The sequence below is a fragment of the Motacilla alba genome, chromosome 8, assembly GCF_015832195.1.
Source record: "Motacilla alba alba isolate MOTALB_02 chromosome 8, Motacilla_alba_V1.0_pri, whole genome shotgun sequence".
Classification (NCBI taxonomy): Eukaryota; Metazoa; Chordata; class Aves; order Passeriformes; family Motacillidae; genus Motacilla; species Motacilla alba.
The window spans coordinates 13,218,795-13,236,470 of NC_052023.1; the positions used below are offsets into that span (position 1 = coordinate 13,218,795).

The 17,676-nt window shown below is 37.8% G+C and overlaps 1 protein-coding gene across 34 annotated transcripts in view; it reads left to right on the forward strand.

The window, feature by feature from the left end:
* Positions 1 to 17,676, forward strand: part of ADGRL2 (adhesion G protein-coupled receptor L2) — a 388,299-nt gene that overhangs the window by 342,762 nt on the left and 27,861 nt on the right. For 26 of the 34 annotated variants that reach the window (XM_038143888.1, XM_038143903.1, XM_038143890.1 and 23 more), the window contains 8 exons: positions 6,533 to 6,829; positions 7,376 to 7,479; positions 8,315 to 8,500; positions 10,129 to 10,167; positions 13,049 to 13,232; positions 15,113 to 15,235; positions 15,502 to 15,707; positions 16,774 to 16,947. In XM_038143888.1, coding sequence (XP_037999816.1) covers positions 6,533 to 6,829; positions 7,376 to 7,479; positions 8,315 to 8,500; positions 10,129 to 10,167; positions 13,049 to 13,232; positions 15,113 to 15,235; positions 15,502 to 15,707; positions 16,774 to 16,947 — 1,313 coding nt within the window. The remainder of the gene's footprint in view (positions 1 to 6,532; positions 6,830 to 7,375; positions 7,480 to 8,314; positions 8,501 to 10,128; positions 10,168 to 13,048; positions 13,233 to 15,112; positions 15,236 to 15,501; positions 15,708 to 16,773; positions 16,948 to 17,676) is intronic. The other 8 variants (XM_038143904.1, XM_038143905.1, XM_038143914.1 and 5 more) reach the window with 1 other exon arrangement.

Here is a 17,676-nt window from a genome sequence, read left to right on the forward strand (position 1 = left end):
AGAGTAAGAGGAGAAGATGGAGGTGCAGGCTCTAAGTAGCTTTTGCAGTTCAGGCAGCTGCTCTGAATGTGAAAAAAGCTAATCTTTAAGTCACTGCATAGAAGAAAAAGTGTAAAGGGAAAAGCAGGGGCAGAAAAGGCTTTGTGGAGTCCTTTCTTCACTTTAGTAAACCTCCAAATGTCTCTAGTAAGACATTTCATAATGTTTTTATTATGAGAGAGTCTTCAAGATCTTAAGTTATAGTGTATGTGCTGGCCACATCCCAGCTGCTCTCAAAACCAGATTTGGGCATCCACCAGCGCCCTTTTCTCCTCCTGGGTTCCTTGCTGGCATGCAAGGCAGGAGCAGAAATTGTTTATTCCAACAAGACCTAGGCGAGAATGGGTCCAGGGCATCCTGCAGGGTACTTGCCTCTCCTCTGAGCTATTTGCCCATTCACCCATGAAGATAGTAAAGGAATATTTGAGTAAGTTATGAGTTTGGGTTTTAAATGCACTAGGACATCAGTAAACATCTTTTGATTCTGGCCTTTTTAAACCAAAAAGAAGAAACCAAATGAAGACACTCATTTTATTTGCGCGTGTGATGCATATATTCACACACAGTATCTTCCTTAGATAAAGCCAGTACTCAATATTTTAATTTTATGTGGGTATGTACATTGCAAACCTAAGAATATGTTTCAGGTCATTTCCTCTTTTGCCCAAGCCACTAGCCTGTAGTTAGAAACTACTAAGTGAAAGGAAAAATTATCTAGCATAATTGTCCTTGAGATATACTGCTATAAAAGCAAGGAGAAATTCTTTATGGTATCTACTTCTGTATTTATTTCTATTATATTTCCAGTTCCTCTTTGTTTCAATATAAATTCTGTATAAATTACAGCTCAGTCCTTCGACTATTATATAAAGGATCTACATGTGTAATACATATTTAGATTTTTATCTCATATGGAATTAGATCAGCTTTTAAGCATGCTTGATGAACGGCATTTTCATGCTTTTTTATTCTAATTTGGTTTGGGTTTTTTGTGGTCAACTCAGATTTTTCAATCATGTACTCAACAACACAGGAGTTACGATAACATTCTGTAAGTCACCTAACACAAGAACTTTCTTTTAGTGTCCTTTGCAACAGTACTTTAATATCAAGTATTTAATGGTGTGACAAGGTCAGTGTCTCAAAATTGGAAGTCATGGCCCTTTCTTTTCAAATGGGTAACTTGGGACCATTGTGGAAAACTCAGTAATCTGTGTTCCCTCCGTTGCCAAGTGAGAAATAATGATAGATAAGACACACACTGATTTTTAGTTTTTCCATTATATATCTATCTTGGCTATTAGTTTTTGTCTACACCACAATGTCCAGCTACCAAGTGCTTCAAAAACACCAGTCTTTCTTCCTACATAAAAGATGAATTTGTCAGACTTGAGTTGCACTTTCCCTTCAAATTTGCTCCCAGGGCCAAAACTTGGGCTCGTCCATGGCCTGAAACTCCAGCTTTGTTTTCTGTATTGTCTCCTTCATTTTTAAATCTCCCTGTTGAAACCTCTGAAATACCACTGCAGTTAACCTAATGTTGACCTTGCTCTTGCTGCAAATCTACACCATTTTCTCTTCTTGTGACTTTCCCAGTATCCTTATTTTCTTAGTCTTCAGGAGAAACTCTTCAGATTTCTAAAACTGTAGCTGCTGGAGACGGACTACTGCTTTAGTACTCAGACAGTGGGGTCTTCTGCCCTTAGAACTCCTCCCTTAACCCTATTCTTTTTATGTTATTTTCTTCCTGCTTCTCTCGGAAATTATAGTACACAGATGTATCATAGAATGATGGAAGGATCATTAAGTCCAACCATAAAGCTCACCCTGCCGAGTCCCGGACTGAACCATGTCCCTGGGCTCCATGTCTGCATATCTGATGCTGAGCAAATGCCCCAACTGCATTTGCAAGGGGTCCTCCTGTTTCTGCAGTGCTTGGGTCTGCCAAGATGGTGCATTTGCAAGGTGTCTGCCAAGACAATGCTACGTGTAAAACATTAAGCCTGCAGCTGTGCATCTCTGGGGTAGACATAGAAATGGTTTTCAGAGCTACAGCTGTCAAGCACCGCTCAGATGTTGCAGAAGAGCATGTTTTCTAAGATTAAGGGTAAAAAGCATTTAAAAATCAAAACCCTAATTTTAAAATGAAATCAAATATATCAGGTCTTGCAAAAAGACACTGAAAAATTTGAGACAAACCAGAGTTTTTATATCCTTGGTAAAATTAGTGGATATATCCAGTTACATTCTTTCTACAGGAGGTGCCAAGGGTCCAAATGAATCCTTGGTGAAACATGAATTTTAAAAGGAATTCTAAGTTAAAAGACCAGGAAGAATGAGGGAATTTTCCCTCTAAAAAGTGAATATGAGCATTACATTGTAAGGTTTCCTTGGTAACAAAAAGAAGATAAATCCTTTTGTTCTGCGTTAGTGCATTAGGGAGAGATTTCATCTACACTCATCCCAATTTGTGCTAACTGTTCAAACTGTAGTTGTCTCCCCTTTTGTGCCATGATACCCATCATTAAGTATTATTGGATCACTGCAGGAAGAGATGGATGTTGTGAGTATGGACAGAACAGAAACTCAGAGAGTAGCATCACCAAGGTCTTGAAGTAATAGGAAACTAGTGCAACACCAAGAAACTACAAGAAAGTCATGCAGCAAATTAAGTAAATTGGGTCTGTACTAGTATATCAAATCTGATAGACTACAGATGAATGAAAAAGTGGTTGTACAAGAAAGACAATATAATAGGGACCAGATAGCATATTTCTTAACCACAGGTATTTTGCTAATTTTTTTTGTCACGTGTGTTATCATTTTCAAGGTATAAATTTATAAATGGCTGTGTAAACATTTCACTTTCAGTTGAATGGGATTTGGCAGGGTCAATAGAGTACTGACTAACATAATAGCTGGAGTCACCTATAGGTAATTAGGTGACTCTTAGTACCTTCCCTGCTATTCACTGAAGCACAAAAACAGGTACAGAACAGTAATAAGCAGAAGGCAGGAAAACTGTGATTTGCACAGGTTTCTGATCTCTGTTGCTTTATATAGCAGCTCTGTCTATGACACCTCTTGAGAGTAAATGTGGGCACATAGATTTTCATGCGTCCGAATAAATTGAAATACCTGAACTATAAAAATACACATTTAACGGAAAAATCCATGCAGCTGATTTCTCAAATTACCTGGATGCCAGAGGGGAAAATGAAACCATTTTCAGAAGTGACACATCATTTGGGCATTACAACTAACACAATTGTAAATCTAAGATTAGAGTTGTATTATGGGTGGGAATGTTTGGGGTTTTTTTGGCTTGGTTTAGGTTTGGTTTGGTTTGGTTTGGTTTTTTTAAACTTATTTATTCTTGCCTAGAATAGAAACCTTTTGGCAAGGAATGCTAGATAATTTGTATGCCTCCTCTAAATCTGCTCTTCACTGATAGTTGGGGAAAGAAAGTTACTATTCCCCTGCTGTCCTACAGCAATTGTGTTAAGTTTTTTATAGACATTACACTGCTAAACAGGTGTTAAGTTTTACTCCAGTGGTGTCTCCATTTTTAGTAACAGATAGGATACATAACTGTTTAAATCAGATGTTAGGAACTTCATGAAACAAATGTAAATTAATTATACCTCAATTTGAGTCTTTGGATTTACTTCTTATTGTTCTTTTCTCTTATTTTCTTAATTTTAATGTCTGTCTTCAGCTGATGATAAGAAGAACTTCTTCTTAATAAAAAAAAAAGGCAGAAGAGGTTTTAGTTTTCTCCTCAGCATATCAAGCCTAGTGAAAAAGTCAAAATAGAATCTCACATTGTAAAAGTGGCTTTTTTGGAGTTGGACAAAAACTACATAGCTTCACCTCTACTGCTTAGAACAAGAGGTTAATAACCTTGACATGGAGTTTGTTCTTCTTCTCTGTTGCAGCCTATTAATCATCACTGCCATTATCTTGTATTGGCAAAGTGCTCTGCGAGGCAGAGCCCGCAGATGCTGCCGCCCTCAGCTCTCGGAACGAGACGCATCAGGTGGTGGCGGCTGTCATGTGTCTTCGTGCAGCTCAGGAGAATGGCCAAGCAGACTAAGTTCCCACAGGTCATTAAAAACAAAATGACCTGCCTTCTAAAAGCTAGATTTAGCTTTCAGAAGGAAGCTTCACTTCCTTGAAGTGATGTGTTTAGTTGTTTATTAGTTTTCAACCACATTGTTTCCCAGACTTCCAGCACTGTCTGAAGTTTCCTGGTGCATTCTTAAATATGCTGACTTCTTTTCTAAAATGTGATTGAGGAGAAAAGCTCTTAGAAGTTATCTGCAATGTTTTTTCATTTTTTTTTTTTTGCGAGAGTTGGTTTAAAGTCTTTCTCTTACAATGTGAGATTGCTTATATATTTCTATGTAATACTACCATGCTTTGCAGGCCATTTTTAAATCATGGGTGATAGGCTTTGAAATTGATTTTAATGGATAGCATGAAAATTGTACTAACAAAAGTTGTGTAATGACAATAGAATTATTTTAGCTCAGGGAGTAACACCAAATATGTTCTGAAACTTGTTACCCCACCACTGAACTTCAAAGAGTTTTATAAATTCTGACACTGATATTTTGCTTCTGAGACAAAACTGTCCTAAACATTACAGGGTTTGAGTAGTAATTGCAATAATGCTAATACCCATTTTGATGTTTAAATATATATTAATTAGCAGAATGTATTAGGAGATGGATCGTAATAATTGGTTGTCCCCTGCATTATGCTCCATCCCCACGAGCTCCCTGTTCCCCAGGACTTGATTCAGCAGGCCTTGCCTAACACTTGTGCAAGTGATTGCAAGTGCTTTTGACAAATGTTAATTGGGAAGCACTAGAAGGCTGGATGCATTGTAATCAAAAGCAAATTAGAACAGTTTCACAAGATGTCAGGCAAGCACTTGCAGAACAGATCTGAGGGTTTCAATAGTCGCTGGCTACACCACAAGTTCAGCACAATTACACAGGCTGTGTTCAAGCAGCCAAAAGTGAGTCTGAAGAGAAGACAGGCTCTGCAAAAGTTTGTGAGCAGGAGAGGAATGATAGGCACATCTTTGCCTTTAGTCTTGAACAGATCATGATGATCAAAACTTCACCCTAAATTAATGTGCAAACAAAAAATAAATTAATATTAGAAACCTCTAATATAAGTGAAACATAATTGAAAAAGGGTTTTGAGAAAACTGTAATTTGCCAAATGGCTGAAATTTAATATTATGCAAAACACTGATTTACAAAACAACTGCTGAAAAAAAGTGAGACTGCTCTTCATTTTGGTTTTATCTTATTTATGATTTAATGATTTAAAGAGAAGCTGCATTGTCCAGTAAGTGAAGAATGCAACAGCCTAGCAGAACAAGAAGAAAAGAGAAAGAAAAAAGCTGAAAAGTTTTTTTGTGAGCTTATTTGTTCTCAGCACAAGCCTCTGTACTTTTCTGTGCTTGTGAAGCATTTTGAACACTAATGAATATTTGGAAATAATGATAACTGTTGCAATTGCTTTGCTCACTTGCATCGTTTCTCAATAGACATGTGAAGGTGTTGCACAGCCATTCCAGACTCCACTAGCATTAACTTATATTATCTCTCCAAAGCTTGAAAGCCCTGGCAGGGCTTGGGCTGTACCTCAGTGGCTCCAGCCATGAGTTCCTGCCACGGGTCGGTGGCAGGAGCAGCTGCACATCCTGAGCAGAAGGGATTTGGCCTAAGCCTGTCCTGGTGTTTCATAGAAGATGAAAATTCAGTCCCTGCCACTGGCTTGTATGAATTGTGTCTTCATACCTGCTTTATCAAAAAAGGATGTTAAGGCCCCAAATGTTCAAAGAGGAGAATGCCAGGTACCTGCTGGGTGCTGCCTCTGCTTGGAGCTAATCGGGCATGCAGCTCCCTCAAGCAGCATAACTGCTGGGTAGGAAGATGTTATCACAATTATTGCCCTGGAAGGTGTGTACTGGGTGACTTGAAGTTTTGGGGTCTGTTTTTCAAAAATGGTCTCGTTAGTTACAGCTCACTGCCTTTGTTGTTAAAGCTGGACTACATTGTTCACGGCACACTGATTCAAATGATTCTATCTATTGAGTTGTTCCTGCTGCAAATGTGATTAAGTAATCTTTAATTGCTTTGAGCGTGTTTGTTATGTACTGATAATTCCCTAGTATGCCTTTCAGCTTTTAGAAATGTAACTATCAATTTTTATTACAGAAGAGATTATTTGGAGAATGTGCTGAAACATCATAACAGTGTGAGCTGGGAATAAAAAAAAAGAGAAAAAACAAAAAAAAAAAATTCAAAGTTATATCTTAAGCATCCAGAATAGCAATAAGAGTAATATTAAGATAAAGGAAAGGAGACACCAGAGAATCCTTGAAAGCTACATAAATAGCTTTTAAATAACTTTTTTATCTATAATTCAGAAGTAATTTATTTGATTATTACTCTGTTTTTTCCCTGTGCAGTGCCTACCACAGCAGTGACAATAACTTCTTCAGCAGAGCTTTACAAAACCACAGTGTCAACCACTAGCACTACGTCACAGAGAGGTCCCATAAGCACAACATCGGCTGGAGGAACAAAGGAAGGAAGCAGAGGACCCAAACCACCGCCACCCATTTCCACAACCAAAATTCCTCCCGTGACAAGTTTTTTCCCTTTGCCAGAGAGATTCTGTGAACCAACTGAGGCCAGGGGGATTAGCTGGCCTCAAACACAAAGAGGAATGATGGTTGAACGCCCTTGCCCCAAAGGAACACGAGGTATTGCCTTTAAAACTATGTCTTGATGTCAAGCAGACATTTCAAAAGCAACATACAGCTCTCTCATGATGATTTTTTTAATCTCAGGCTGTCTGTCCCATGATTTTTTTGTTACCCAGAGAGTGCAGTATCTACAGGCAATGGTCAAGTTATAATCTGCAATCGTCCTTTGAGCGTAGCCACAGAATTACCTTGCGCTTACACTTGTGTGATCCAGGTCAAATTTTAGGGCATTGCTTGAAGACTGTTGTGAAATATGCTTACAGCTGCCTTTCTCATTATGAACTCCCCTCTGGATGAGCTCCAGGAAAAATCAAGGGCTTTTTTGTTTGTTTGCAGAAAACGTCTGGTATTTTTCACTGACTTCTTTTTTTATTGCTCTTTGTAATCTACATTATTTCCTTACGTTTTTGTCAATTATTGTCAAGTACTACCATTAGCAGCATTCAGAATTAAATGTTGTTTAGGAGCACAGTGTAGCCAATTTCCTGAATGCATGCAGAAAAATGGTTTCCATTTCACTGTAGTTTTCTACATCTGTTGTAGGAACTGCCTCGTATCTCTGCGTGGTCTTAACGGGAATGTGGAACCCCAAAGGCCCTGATCTTAGCAACTGTACCTCACACTGGGTAAATCAGCTGGCTCAGAAGGTTGGTTGAAACCTTTTAATCTGGCGTACACTGGTGATTAAGGATTTTAACTCTGAGCATTAATATTTCAGTTTGTTGAAGTTGTCTTTATTACTCTGTGTTCATTAAAAGTAGAAGGAGTTACGTGTACTCCATGTGCAAAGCACTGGCCAACAGTCAGGCTCTTATATGTGGTTTGGCCTCTCTAAATTCTTATGTTGATTTTGTGATTACATGTTCTCATCACTATTTAAAACAAAGTAGCTTTGCTTGTTTTCAAAAACCAAAAGAATATTTGCTTAAAAAAATCAAATACTATACAACACACAGAAAAACCTCTGATATACAGCAAGGGTTTTTTTGTTCAGTAAAAATTACACTGTAATAAATAAATTTTTGTCTGAGTGCATTGATAATGGTATGATTAGACTGCAGAACCGCTTTCTGTGTTTTTCTTCCCTACTGAGATTTACAAAGTTTATGAAAACTGGATAATTTGTTGTCAGTGCAAGGCTACTTGACTTTCAAATGCCTCAAGCACTGGTATGAACAAACAGATTTCTTGCTGTCTGATAATGGCAGTAAAATAAAAGTGAGGATGAATAGAAGATCGAGCCCAAAAGTCCCTCTCAGATTTCTGGTTTTGAAGGCTGTTAAGAACTGCTTTTGTGTGTCACGGATCTAAGAAGCTTTAATCTTCTGAGATAAAGAGAACGTTATTGGTCTCAATTAGTTACAGATTTCGATGTATGTGCAAATGGTTATTTCACCACAACAAAGGTACACAGGGAATTGGAATTAGGAGCCGCAAGCAGAACAAGGGACCCTGCTGAGATAATATAAACTGTCATTTCAGATCAGAAGTGGAGAAAATGCTGCTAGTCTGGCCAATGAACTGGCTAAACACACCAAAGGACCGGTCTTTGCTGGCGATGTTAGTTCATCAGTGAGGCTGATGGAACAGCTCGTGGACATTTTGGATGCTCAGCTTCAGGAACTACGGCCCAGTGAAAAAGACTCTGCTGGAAGGAGTTATAACAAGGTACACACCTCCCACCACCTCCTCCTGCTGGGATAACAATTGCTCTTGGGTTTGGTATTTTTTTCCTTTCAGAAACATTAATCAATACTTTGTTCCTGCATGTGTGTAGTTCTGGAATAAGCATATGAGAGAAAACAGCAGTAAATACACAGCAGAAAGTTGTAATTACCTTCTTTAGGGAATAAGATATAATTCACAATAGCTGACTGGTCCTAAAATACATAGCTGTGTCCCATATTAAAATCTGGAATGCATTATAACTAGTGTGAGGGAAATGAGTATTAGCTCTCAGAAATTCTGTAACAAATCAGCATGTTTATCCAGTGATCCTTTTAGCCCTGAACATGTAATAAAATCAGTGGAATTCTGCATAGGTGCAGGGTTTTATTTTAATCCAACTTCCTGCAGAATAATAGCACTTTCTTAGACTTCTAAAGACACCAACATGACTTATAATTGATCTTCATAAAAAGGCCTTACTGCACATAACTAAAACTTGAATTAATGTTTTCTCTGGAAACATGTTCCAAGAAACATTTGAGAGAAAATGTGTCTTTGTGGTTTAAATACAAATTACAGTGTTATTACCTTTCCTCTTTTTCTCAGAGGAAATGCTGTATTTCTCAGCCTCTTCCTTGCATGAGCCTAGTCAGCAAGCCACAAATGAAATATTTTTTCATCCTCCTTTAGCGAGAGAGAGATTCATGCAGTTCTCTGTTATTTTGGCAATAGTTTTATTTACAGTCCCTAGATGCCCTTAAAATAGTTTTCCCAGAGACAGATCAAGTGCCCACACACAGATTTTTTTCCTTTGACCTTTTCATACAAACCCCACCATTTGGGCAAAAGATATCTAGACACCTGAGTAAAGGTTGCTGTGCTGCTTTTGGCTGGGGTAGAGTTAATTTTCTTTACAGTGGCTAGTATGGGGCTACGTTTTGGATTTTGTGCTGAAATAAATATTTCATATCTTTAATAAAAAGATGTTTTTGTTAATGCTGAGCAGCACTTTCACAGCATTTTCTTCTTTTCCTGCTGCTGCACTGTCAAGGAATTTGGGAGTGCATGGGAATTTGGGAGGGAATGCAGCTGGGACCTCTGTGCCCAGCTGACCATTCCATACATATGATGTGATATCATATTCAGCATATAAAGCTGGTGGAAATTAGGAAGAACTGGGGGACTTCAAAGTTATGGTATTTGTCTTCCCAAGTAACCATTCCATGTGATGGAGCTTGGCTTTTCTGGGAATGGCTGAACACCTGCCTACCCATGGGAAGCAGTGAATTAATTCCCTGGTTTATTTTATTTTGTTCTACCTGTTGAACTGTGTCTATCTCAACTCATGGATTTTGTTAGTTTTACCCTTGTGATTCTTTCCCCAATCCTGCTGGTGAGCAAATGAGCAAGCGGCTGTGTGGTCTTTGGTTGCCAGCTGGGCTTAAACCACAGCTGGGAAAAAACATTTCCTGTGTGATGTTCTTTTGTAGTCATCATGGAGAGAAACTAGATTTATGTCCAGGCTGTCATTCAAAATCAGGATTTGAAACACCAGAGTATTTTTTTTCTCTTTCTGAAGTTTTCCAGAATCTTTCTAACTTCTGATTTTCTTTTTCCCTATTAAAAAGCTCCAAAAACGAGAGAAGACGTGCAGGGCTTACCTTAAGGTATATCTCCTGTGCTGTCACCCTGCTTTCTCCCTGCTTCAGCAACCTGCCACGCTTTATCATCTTGCTGCATGATCCTATGTATTTCAGTCTTTGATAAGTGTGTATTGTGCCCCATATCAACTTTACAAATGTTGGCTTTGCACAGGTATAACACTCAGAAAAAAAAAAGATCAAAGTTCATACCTCTTGTATCTTAACTTGTTTAAAACTAAAAGAGCAGAAGGGATTATTATCTGAATTGGGAGTAACATCTCTCCTGTAATTAAATTTTGGGCAGGGGTAAAAAGCTTGCAATTCAAATAAATTAGTTCACCTTGGTAGAATTTCATATCAAAGACTGTTGAGAGTTAATTTGCTTGCGAGAAAAATGTACATTATATATCTTGCTTTGTGTGTATTCTTTTGCCTAGTAAAATCACTCCTTCTTGCAGTTTTAAGAATTGTTACAATTCAGTGACTTGAGGATACAATGCAAAGACAAACATTTCTCTAACTTCACTAGTAAAGTGTCTGCCACGTTTCCCATTAACCAGGCCATATAGAAGGCGTGTAACACATTGCTACCTGATTTCCAGTTCCTTTCATTAGCTGTAGAATGGTTGCCTGTAGTGGCCAGCTCCTTTGCTGCAGGACAATGCCAGTAATGCCACCTCGCCCCTATGAAGGGCAGAAAAAAGTCCTAGAACATACATGTCTGGCTCTGAAAGATTTGATTGCAGATTTTTTCAAAACTTCTTTTAAAATACTGATTTTTACTTGTATCCTCTGAGATGAAATGTAAGAATTATTTTTGGAAAGAATTTTGAAATACGTTACAACATAATTAAAAAATTCAGACTCTTACTGAAAAGAGATTTCTCTGTGCAGGGCACTTCTGTCTTTTATCCTAAAGCCCTGGAAGTGCATAGGAGATATCCAGTTATACAGAAATTTGACAAAAAAGACAAAGATCTGGAGTGAAATTCACTTCTCAAGCAATAATATATGTAATAGGTTCTTATTAGAAAAGATATTTTAGTAGTAAAGGGTAATCCAGCAGATGTGGTTTGGGTAGAGTGGATTTTCCTGCTTCCTTTTCATTAGCAAACAGGATTGTGAGAAGAGCAGTAACAGGGCTGCTCCAACAGCTGTGTCACAGGGGCTGTGGGTTTTTTCCCATCCATTTGCCTCTGTCTGAAAGGAGAAGCACTTCAGAAATATTACTGGGCAGGTGATGATTTTCCACAAGGAAAGTTCAGAGTCAGGTTATCCCGGAATAAACGAAAAGCGTATCGTATCAATGAATGCATACCGTCAGTGCTGTTTGGTGATACATGAGAAACCAGAGCAGAACTTTAATTTCCAACTGGTGTCATTTTCTGTAGGTCTCAAATGGGCTTCTCTGCTTAGATAAGACTAATAAACCTCTTGAAATTACAAATCAAAAGCTGACTTACACTATGCAAATGAAGCGAGTTCCCACTTTGTGACAGAGAATTCATTTGTACCTCAGATTAGAGGCTCCAATCTGTATTTCTTAGTGACTAATGAATCTGGCCTCTGCAGACCAATTTCGGTTCCACTCTAGTTAATGGCTGCAGCAGTATCAGTACGAGCATTTTGACTATTCTCCCATTAGAGAAAGAAAAGAAGCTTTAAAGCCACTTCGAAGTATCTTCCACCTGCCAGGAAGGTCGTGGTGGCTCACAATGCAGACAGAAAGAGGATATTAAAATGGATTAGGCTAATTAATCTTGCTCTGACAATAGCCTTGACCAAGTTTTCCCATTCGTTTGTTTGCACAATACAGTACTCCAGACTGACATCTTTCTGTTTGTGTAATGTGTTCTGTTTCCATTTCCAATGCTTTTAAATTGATCAAACAAATTATATATGTGCTTAATGACACATTAGGAATAGGTAAATGGGACAGAGTAAACAGGGTGTTAGAGCAGTGCCTGCTGTACTCAATGCACAGCACACTCAGTGCACAGCAATGTTATGCATTAATGTAAAAGCCTGCCTTCAATTGATTACCTGATTACTCTGATTGGATTATTTTGTAAAATAATGTAATCATGTCACTGAATTATTCTTCTTCCTTATTTATTACTACCTTATAAGCAGCACAGTGAACCTTAAAGCATGATGATAGAGTTGTTACAAGTAAAACTTTTTGAAATAGCAGCTTTTATTCAGCTTTACAGTTTTGCAGTCGCTGATAACAGGAACGGTCAGTGGACATCTTGTTTGCTCTATTGATTTCCTTTTCTAACTGACCTTTGTGCAGGAATGGGAGTTGGTAATCCTTCTAAGTATCTATGAACAGGTACAGGAAAAGGAGGGGGAGTGAGAGTGGCCAAAACTAATTTATATCCACTGAGTCAGCTTCATTTCATGCCTCCTGTAATAAAGACGGTCTATTTGTCATAGACAAGTAGTTTATAGTGCTATGACTGCACTAGTGGGGCTGTTTCCAGAGGACTATTATTGTCATTTTAGCCTAAACTGTGGAGTGCTAATTTTGGCGTTAGCATTTTTAAATAGAAGTTATACATTTTGACATTAAGATGAAAGCTTCAGGCAAGACTTCTGGCATTTATTTTTATATTTTTCAGCACATTAATAATACCATACTTATATCTGATACAAAACAAGTCAAATTTGCATGTTTACTGCTTAGAGACCACACAATGCTAGTGACTAGCTGCGCTTCTATTCATGCTAATCCAACAAGCGGATGGAAAATATTTTAATGTTGAAAATAGTGTTCTTGTGCCATTAAATCACAGTAAATCATTCTGACAGTTAAGTATTATAATTGTTGCCGTATAACATTGGGAATTTTCCCCAGCTGCCTAAGGCTTCAGACCTAATGATAGTTTTCTAATGAATGCAGGCAGTTGTGGATACAGTGGACAACTTGCTCAGGCCTGAAGCTCTGGAGTCCTGGAAGGACATGAATTCTTCAGAACAAGCCCACGCAGCCACAATGTTACTTGATACATTAGAAGAAGGGGCTTTTGTCTTGGCTGATAACCTTGTAGAACCAAGTAGAGTCTCAATGCCCACAGAAAATATTGGTAAGTAAACTTCTTTTCGAGCATAAGTTAAAGTGCTATGTATTGCTTTACACAAAAGGAGGAAAAAGTGCTCCAAATAGTGACATAGTTTCTGGAGGCTGGGCTTGCAATGTTTGATGGAAAGGTGAGTGCTCCAAAGCAGGGAAAACACATTTTTCTTGTTTGCTTCTTTGAAATTAGCCTTCTTCTTTATTGTCATTAGTACATTATAAAATGGTAAGTAGTTGATGTTAAAAAGTTGATTTATCACTGAAAAATCATTAGCAGAATGCGTGGATGTGAAGAGTGTTTAAAATGCAAAGTATGGATTTTTTTGAGCTAACTGCTTTCTGTAGAGCTGCTGAAAAGACTTTTCTGTTAAATATAAACTGTTCCTAATGAATTTAAATTACTTTTTTTTGCAATGTGCTGTGCCAGTTAAATATTTTAGGCACTCAGCATAGGCCAAATGTTTATATTAAACATGACTGCCTTCAGGTAAAAATGTGTTCAGTGAACTACATCTCCCATAATGCAGAATAGCTATGCTCCAGAGACTGCAAAATAGCTGGAGATAGTTGGAGCGTAATTTAGAATTTAAGTGGTGACAGAGAAACGAAGGGGTTTGGTATTAGAGATGTGCAAATATTGTTGCGCAGGATGTGTTAAAGCAAAAATCATTGCTATGCACAAAATTAAAATTCCTTTTTACAGAGATTAATGTAGTCTCAGGGAGGTACAAGGAACCTGAAAGTCTGCTAATATGCAGAGTACCAAGATAGAGACTTGGAATAGACTGCAGAAATGAGACTTTTCACGTTTCAGTGTCTGCATATTTGTAGCTGTAGAAGATGATTCTGCCTAGTTTTTAATTGAGTAGGAAGATACTGCGAAAGGATGGGGAAAAGTCTCACAGTCTGTTATCAAAGGAACTGCACCAGTTGTTTTGAAGGAATGTGGGTAGAATCACAGATCTGCCTTTGGATGTACACAAGCAGTTCCATAGAGATGAGTAGACACTGAATATTACTTCTTGTGGTAAGCTGTCTTCATGTCATAGTAACACTTCCCTGATGCCATGCAAGACTGAATTCCTAGTACACATATGTATGTGTGACTTAGAGAAAGAGAAGTGATTTCCCAGTTTCATACTTTTTGTCAGTCTGTAGTTCAGAGCTGTAGCTAGACTGTTTTAATATAACACAGATTTTGTCAAGCAATTGTCCACTCTCACCTATGATTTTACCTATCCAACAAAATCCAGCATTCAATGGTAATCCCGTGAAAATTTCCTGATATGCAATGTGTTATAAAAGTAATACTGAAGTACGGCTGAGTAGCATCTGATTTTTCAATTTAAATGCTTATTAGCAGAACTAATAAAATGGTTTTCTATAAATATACAGAATTAGATGTAGAAAAAAAATGGAAATAATTTTAGCTACGTATACTGATTTAGCTTAATACATGGCATGAGTATACTTAGGTATTCTTTGCTGACAGTTTAAAAAACTCTTTATATTTAAATCAATACTTAAAGTTCTAAATTTGTCAGCAGAGGATACTGCATAGACATTAAGAACTTCAGAACTAACATTTTTTTGCAACATGTGTATAGTATCTTTAAGTGGTTGTTTTGTGGGCACAAATTTGAACAAGGTTTGATGTCATGTTATCATTACTAAAGTGCTGTCATTTCAGCAGTGTGCATTAGATTCAGTTAAAGAAGCTAAGTCTGTGTGATTGAAACATGCAGTACAAATCTGCCTTACAGACAGCCATGTGAGAAAACTAAATGAAGACTGGGGGGAAAAATTGTCGTCTGGCATATTGTAATCTGGCCAAGAGACTTTCTCTGCATTCTCCTTTTTTAACAATTTTTTTTCCTCTGATCTGCTTAGTTTTGGATGTTGCAGTGCTTTCTACTGAGGGCCAAGTGCAGGACTTGCGATTTCCTCAGGCTGGTAAAGGAGGCAACTGGATTCAGCTCTCTGCACGAACCATGAAACAGAACAGCAGGAACGGTGAGCCTTGGGCACAGAACAGTGGAACTCCATTAACTTCTATAAAACCTATCTTACCTAGTTAAAACATTGAAACAAAACACCACAAAACTGTTCTGTGGCTTTTTTTTTTGATGATCTTGGGTACCTGGTCATTTTTCTTCAAGTCCGTGGCCTGAAAATACCTCTCAGTTTACTGATGCTTAATTGTCATTGGAGTACAGGTCGCTGTCTTTCTGTAGACCTCTGTGGTGTGATGATGGACTTTTTTTTTTTTTCTTTTGTAGGACTAGCCAAACTGGTTTTCATTATTTACAAAAGTTTGGGTCGTTTCCTCAGTACAGAAAATGCAACCATAAAGTTAGGCAGTGACTTGGCGGGGCAGAACAGCACGATCGCCGTCAACTCCCACGTCATCGCGGCCTCCATCAACAAGGAGTCGAGCCGGGTGTACCTGACTGATCCCGTGCACTTCACTCTGGAACACATTGATGTGAGTTATGCTAATGAGTCAATGGGAAGGTCACAAAATCAGCAAGTGAGAAAAGCAATGCAGAAAAACAACCTTTTTTTTTCCATTTGAATTTTAAATGTTGGATTAGGTCAGAGATGCGAGTTAAGTCTATGAACATAAAATTAAATGAGCCTGGTTCAGTGATTATTAGAACTTAAGTGTATTCTTAATGAAAGCTAATTCAGTAATCAACATGAAAATGTAAATGACTCATTTGTTTCTAACTGAAAATTAACTCTTACCTTAGTAGAAGGGTAGAAAATAACTGTTAAGATTCTTGACGGCTTCATGTAGTAAGTTTTATTGACTCTTTAACTTTTTACATTCATTTTGGACGAAGTTATGAAAGCTTATAAAATTTTTCAAATTGCATTTATTCAGCATCGAATGGCATGGTATCTTGATCTGTTGTACTTTGAATTTATGTATATTTTCTTCGTGGTATTGCATTTAATGTGTTTCTTTGCTCTTAAGTTTGTCCCTTTCTCTTTTCCTGTCTCACATGGGGAAAATAAATAATCACTACTGTGATAGAGAAAATATGATTAAACTTTTCCTCTCATTTTGCCTATTTTTATAAATCTGGTTGATTTTTTTTTCATCAAAATAGATAGGCATTGAGGAGTGAACTTTTTTGTGATACCTAATCACATGACTTTGGCCTGACCAAAGGTGAGAACCAAAGGAAAAAGATCCGATTTTCACATTGTCAATTACAGAAAAAATATTTTCAGAATAAATTCACAGACCTAACTTTCCAGAAAGCAAATACAGCTATAATGTACCATCCATGCATAAAAATAGTAATTGTTTAAAATGGGGTCTGCAGTAATTGAGACTACACTTCAGAGTGCTTCAGACTATGAAGTCCGTTTCAAACTAGATGTCTTCCTTGTGCAACGTAGTCCACAGTTTTGCTGATGAAAAACTTTATTGTCCAAAACGTGCAAAGTTTAACCTAAATTACCTTTTACACATATTAAACAATTGTTATTGCCATCTTGTGTTTAAAATCCTCATTTTATGTTATCCTTTTATCTCCCAGCCTGACAATTATTTCAATGCAAATTGTTCCTTCTGGAACTACTCAGAGAGGACTATGATGGGATACTGGTCAACTCAAGGCTGCAAACTGGTTGACACAAATAAAACTCATACAACGTGTGCTTGCAGTCACCTCACCAACTTTGCAATTCTTATGGCTCGGCGGGAAATTGTGGTAGGTAACGAGATTTCCAGCCATCAACAGGGAGCAAACTTAAAAGACCTAGCTTTAAATTTTTAGCAAGATCCAAAACTGTTAAAGTTTCTTTAGTATTTATAGCTCCTACCCACTCTTTCCAAAGCAATTTGCTTTCGGTAGCACTTTTCTTACTCATCCATAGAGTTGCAAGCAAAATAACAGGGAAGAGAAAACAAGGAAGAGCAAGAGTTTTCTACAAGCCATAATTTAAAGTTACTGGCCATCCCTACAACCATTTTATAGACTCTCCCTCAGTACAGATGGAGAGTGTCTGTTGAGACAGCTGTGCAGGCTGTTCCCTGGAAGCCTGAGTGCCAGCTCTCCTTGGCAAGGAAGGTCACGGAACTTCTATACTGGTTGTTTAAACACCTCTTCATAGTCAGAAATTTTGTTGTCTATTTAAAGCACTTCCTGCATGTCAGGTGCCCAAGAGCATGCAATATTTGCAGGAATATGGCACTTCTCATTGAGCCATTGTATTTGAAAAGATCACTGCAAAGAACTGAAGCAAGGAATCTGCTTTAGCTAAACATGAGATTGAAGCCAGAATTACATGGGCAGCTTATTCTGCATTATGTCCTGATCATTGTATAAAGCATTGCTTTCTTCTCTCCTGTGGAGTTGCAGGTCTGTAGGAAGTCCCAGGGAAAGCTCTCCTCTCTCCTTTCATCAGAGCCTAGTGATCCCTTAAAAATGTTATGTTTC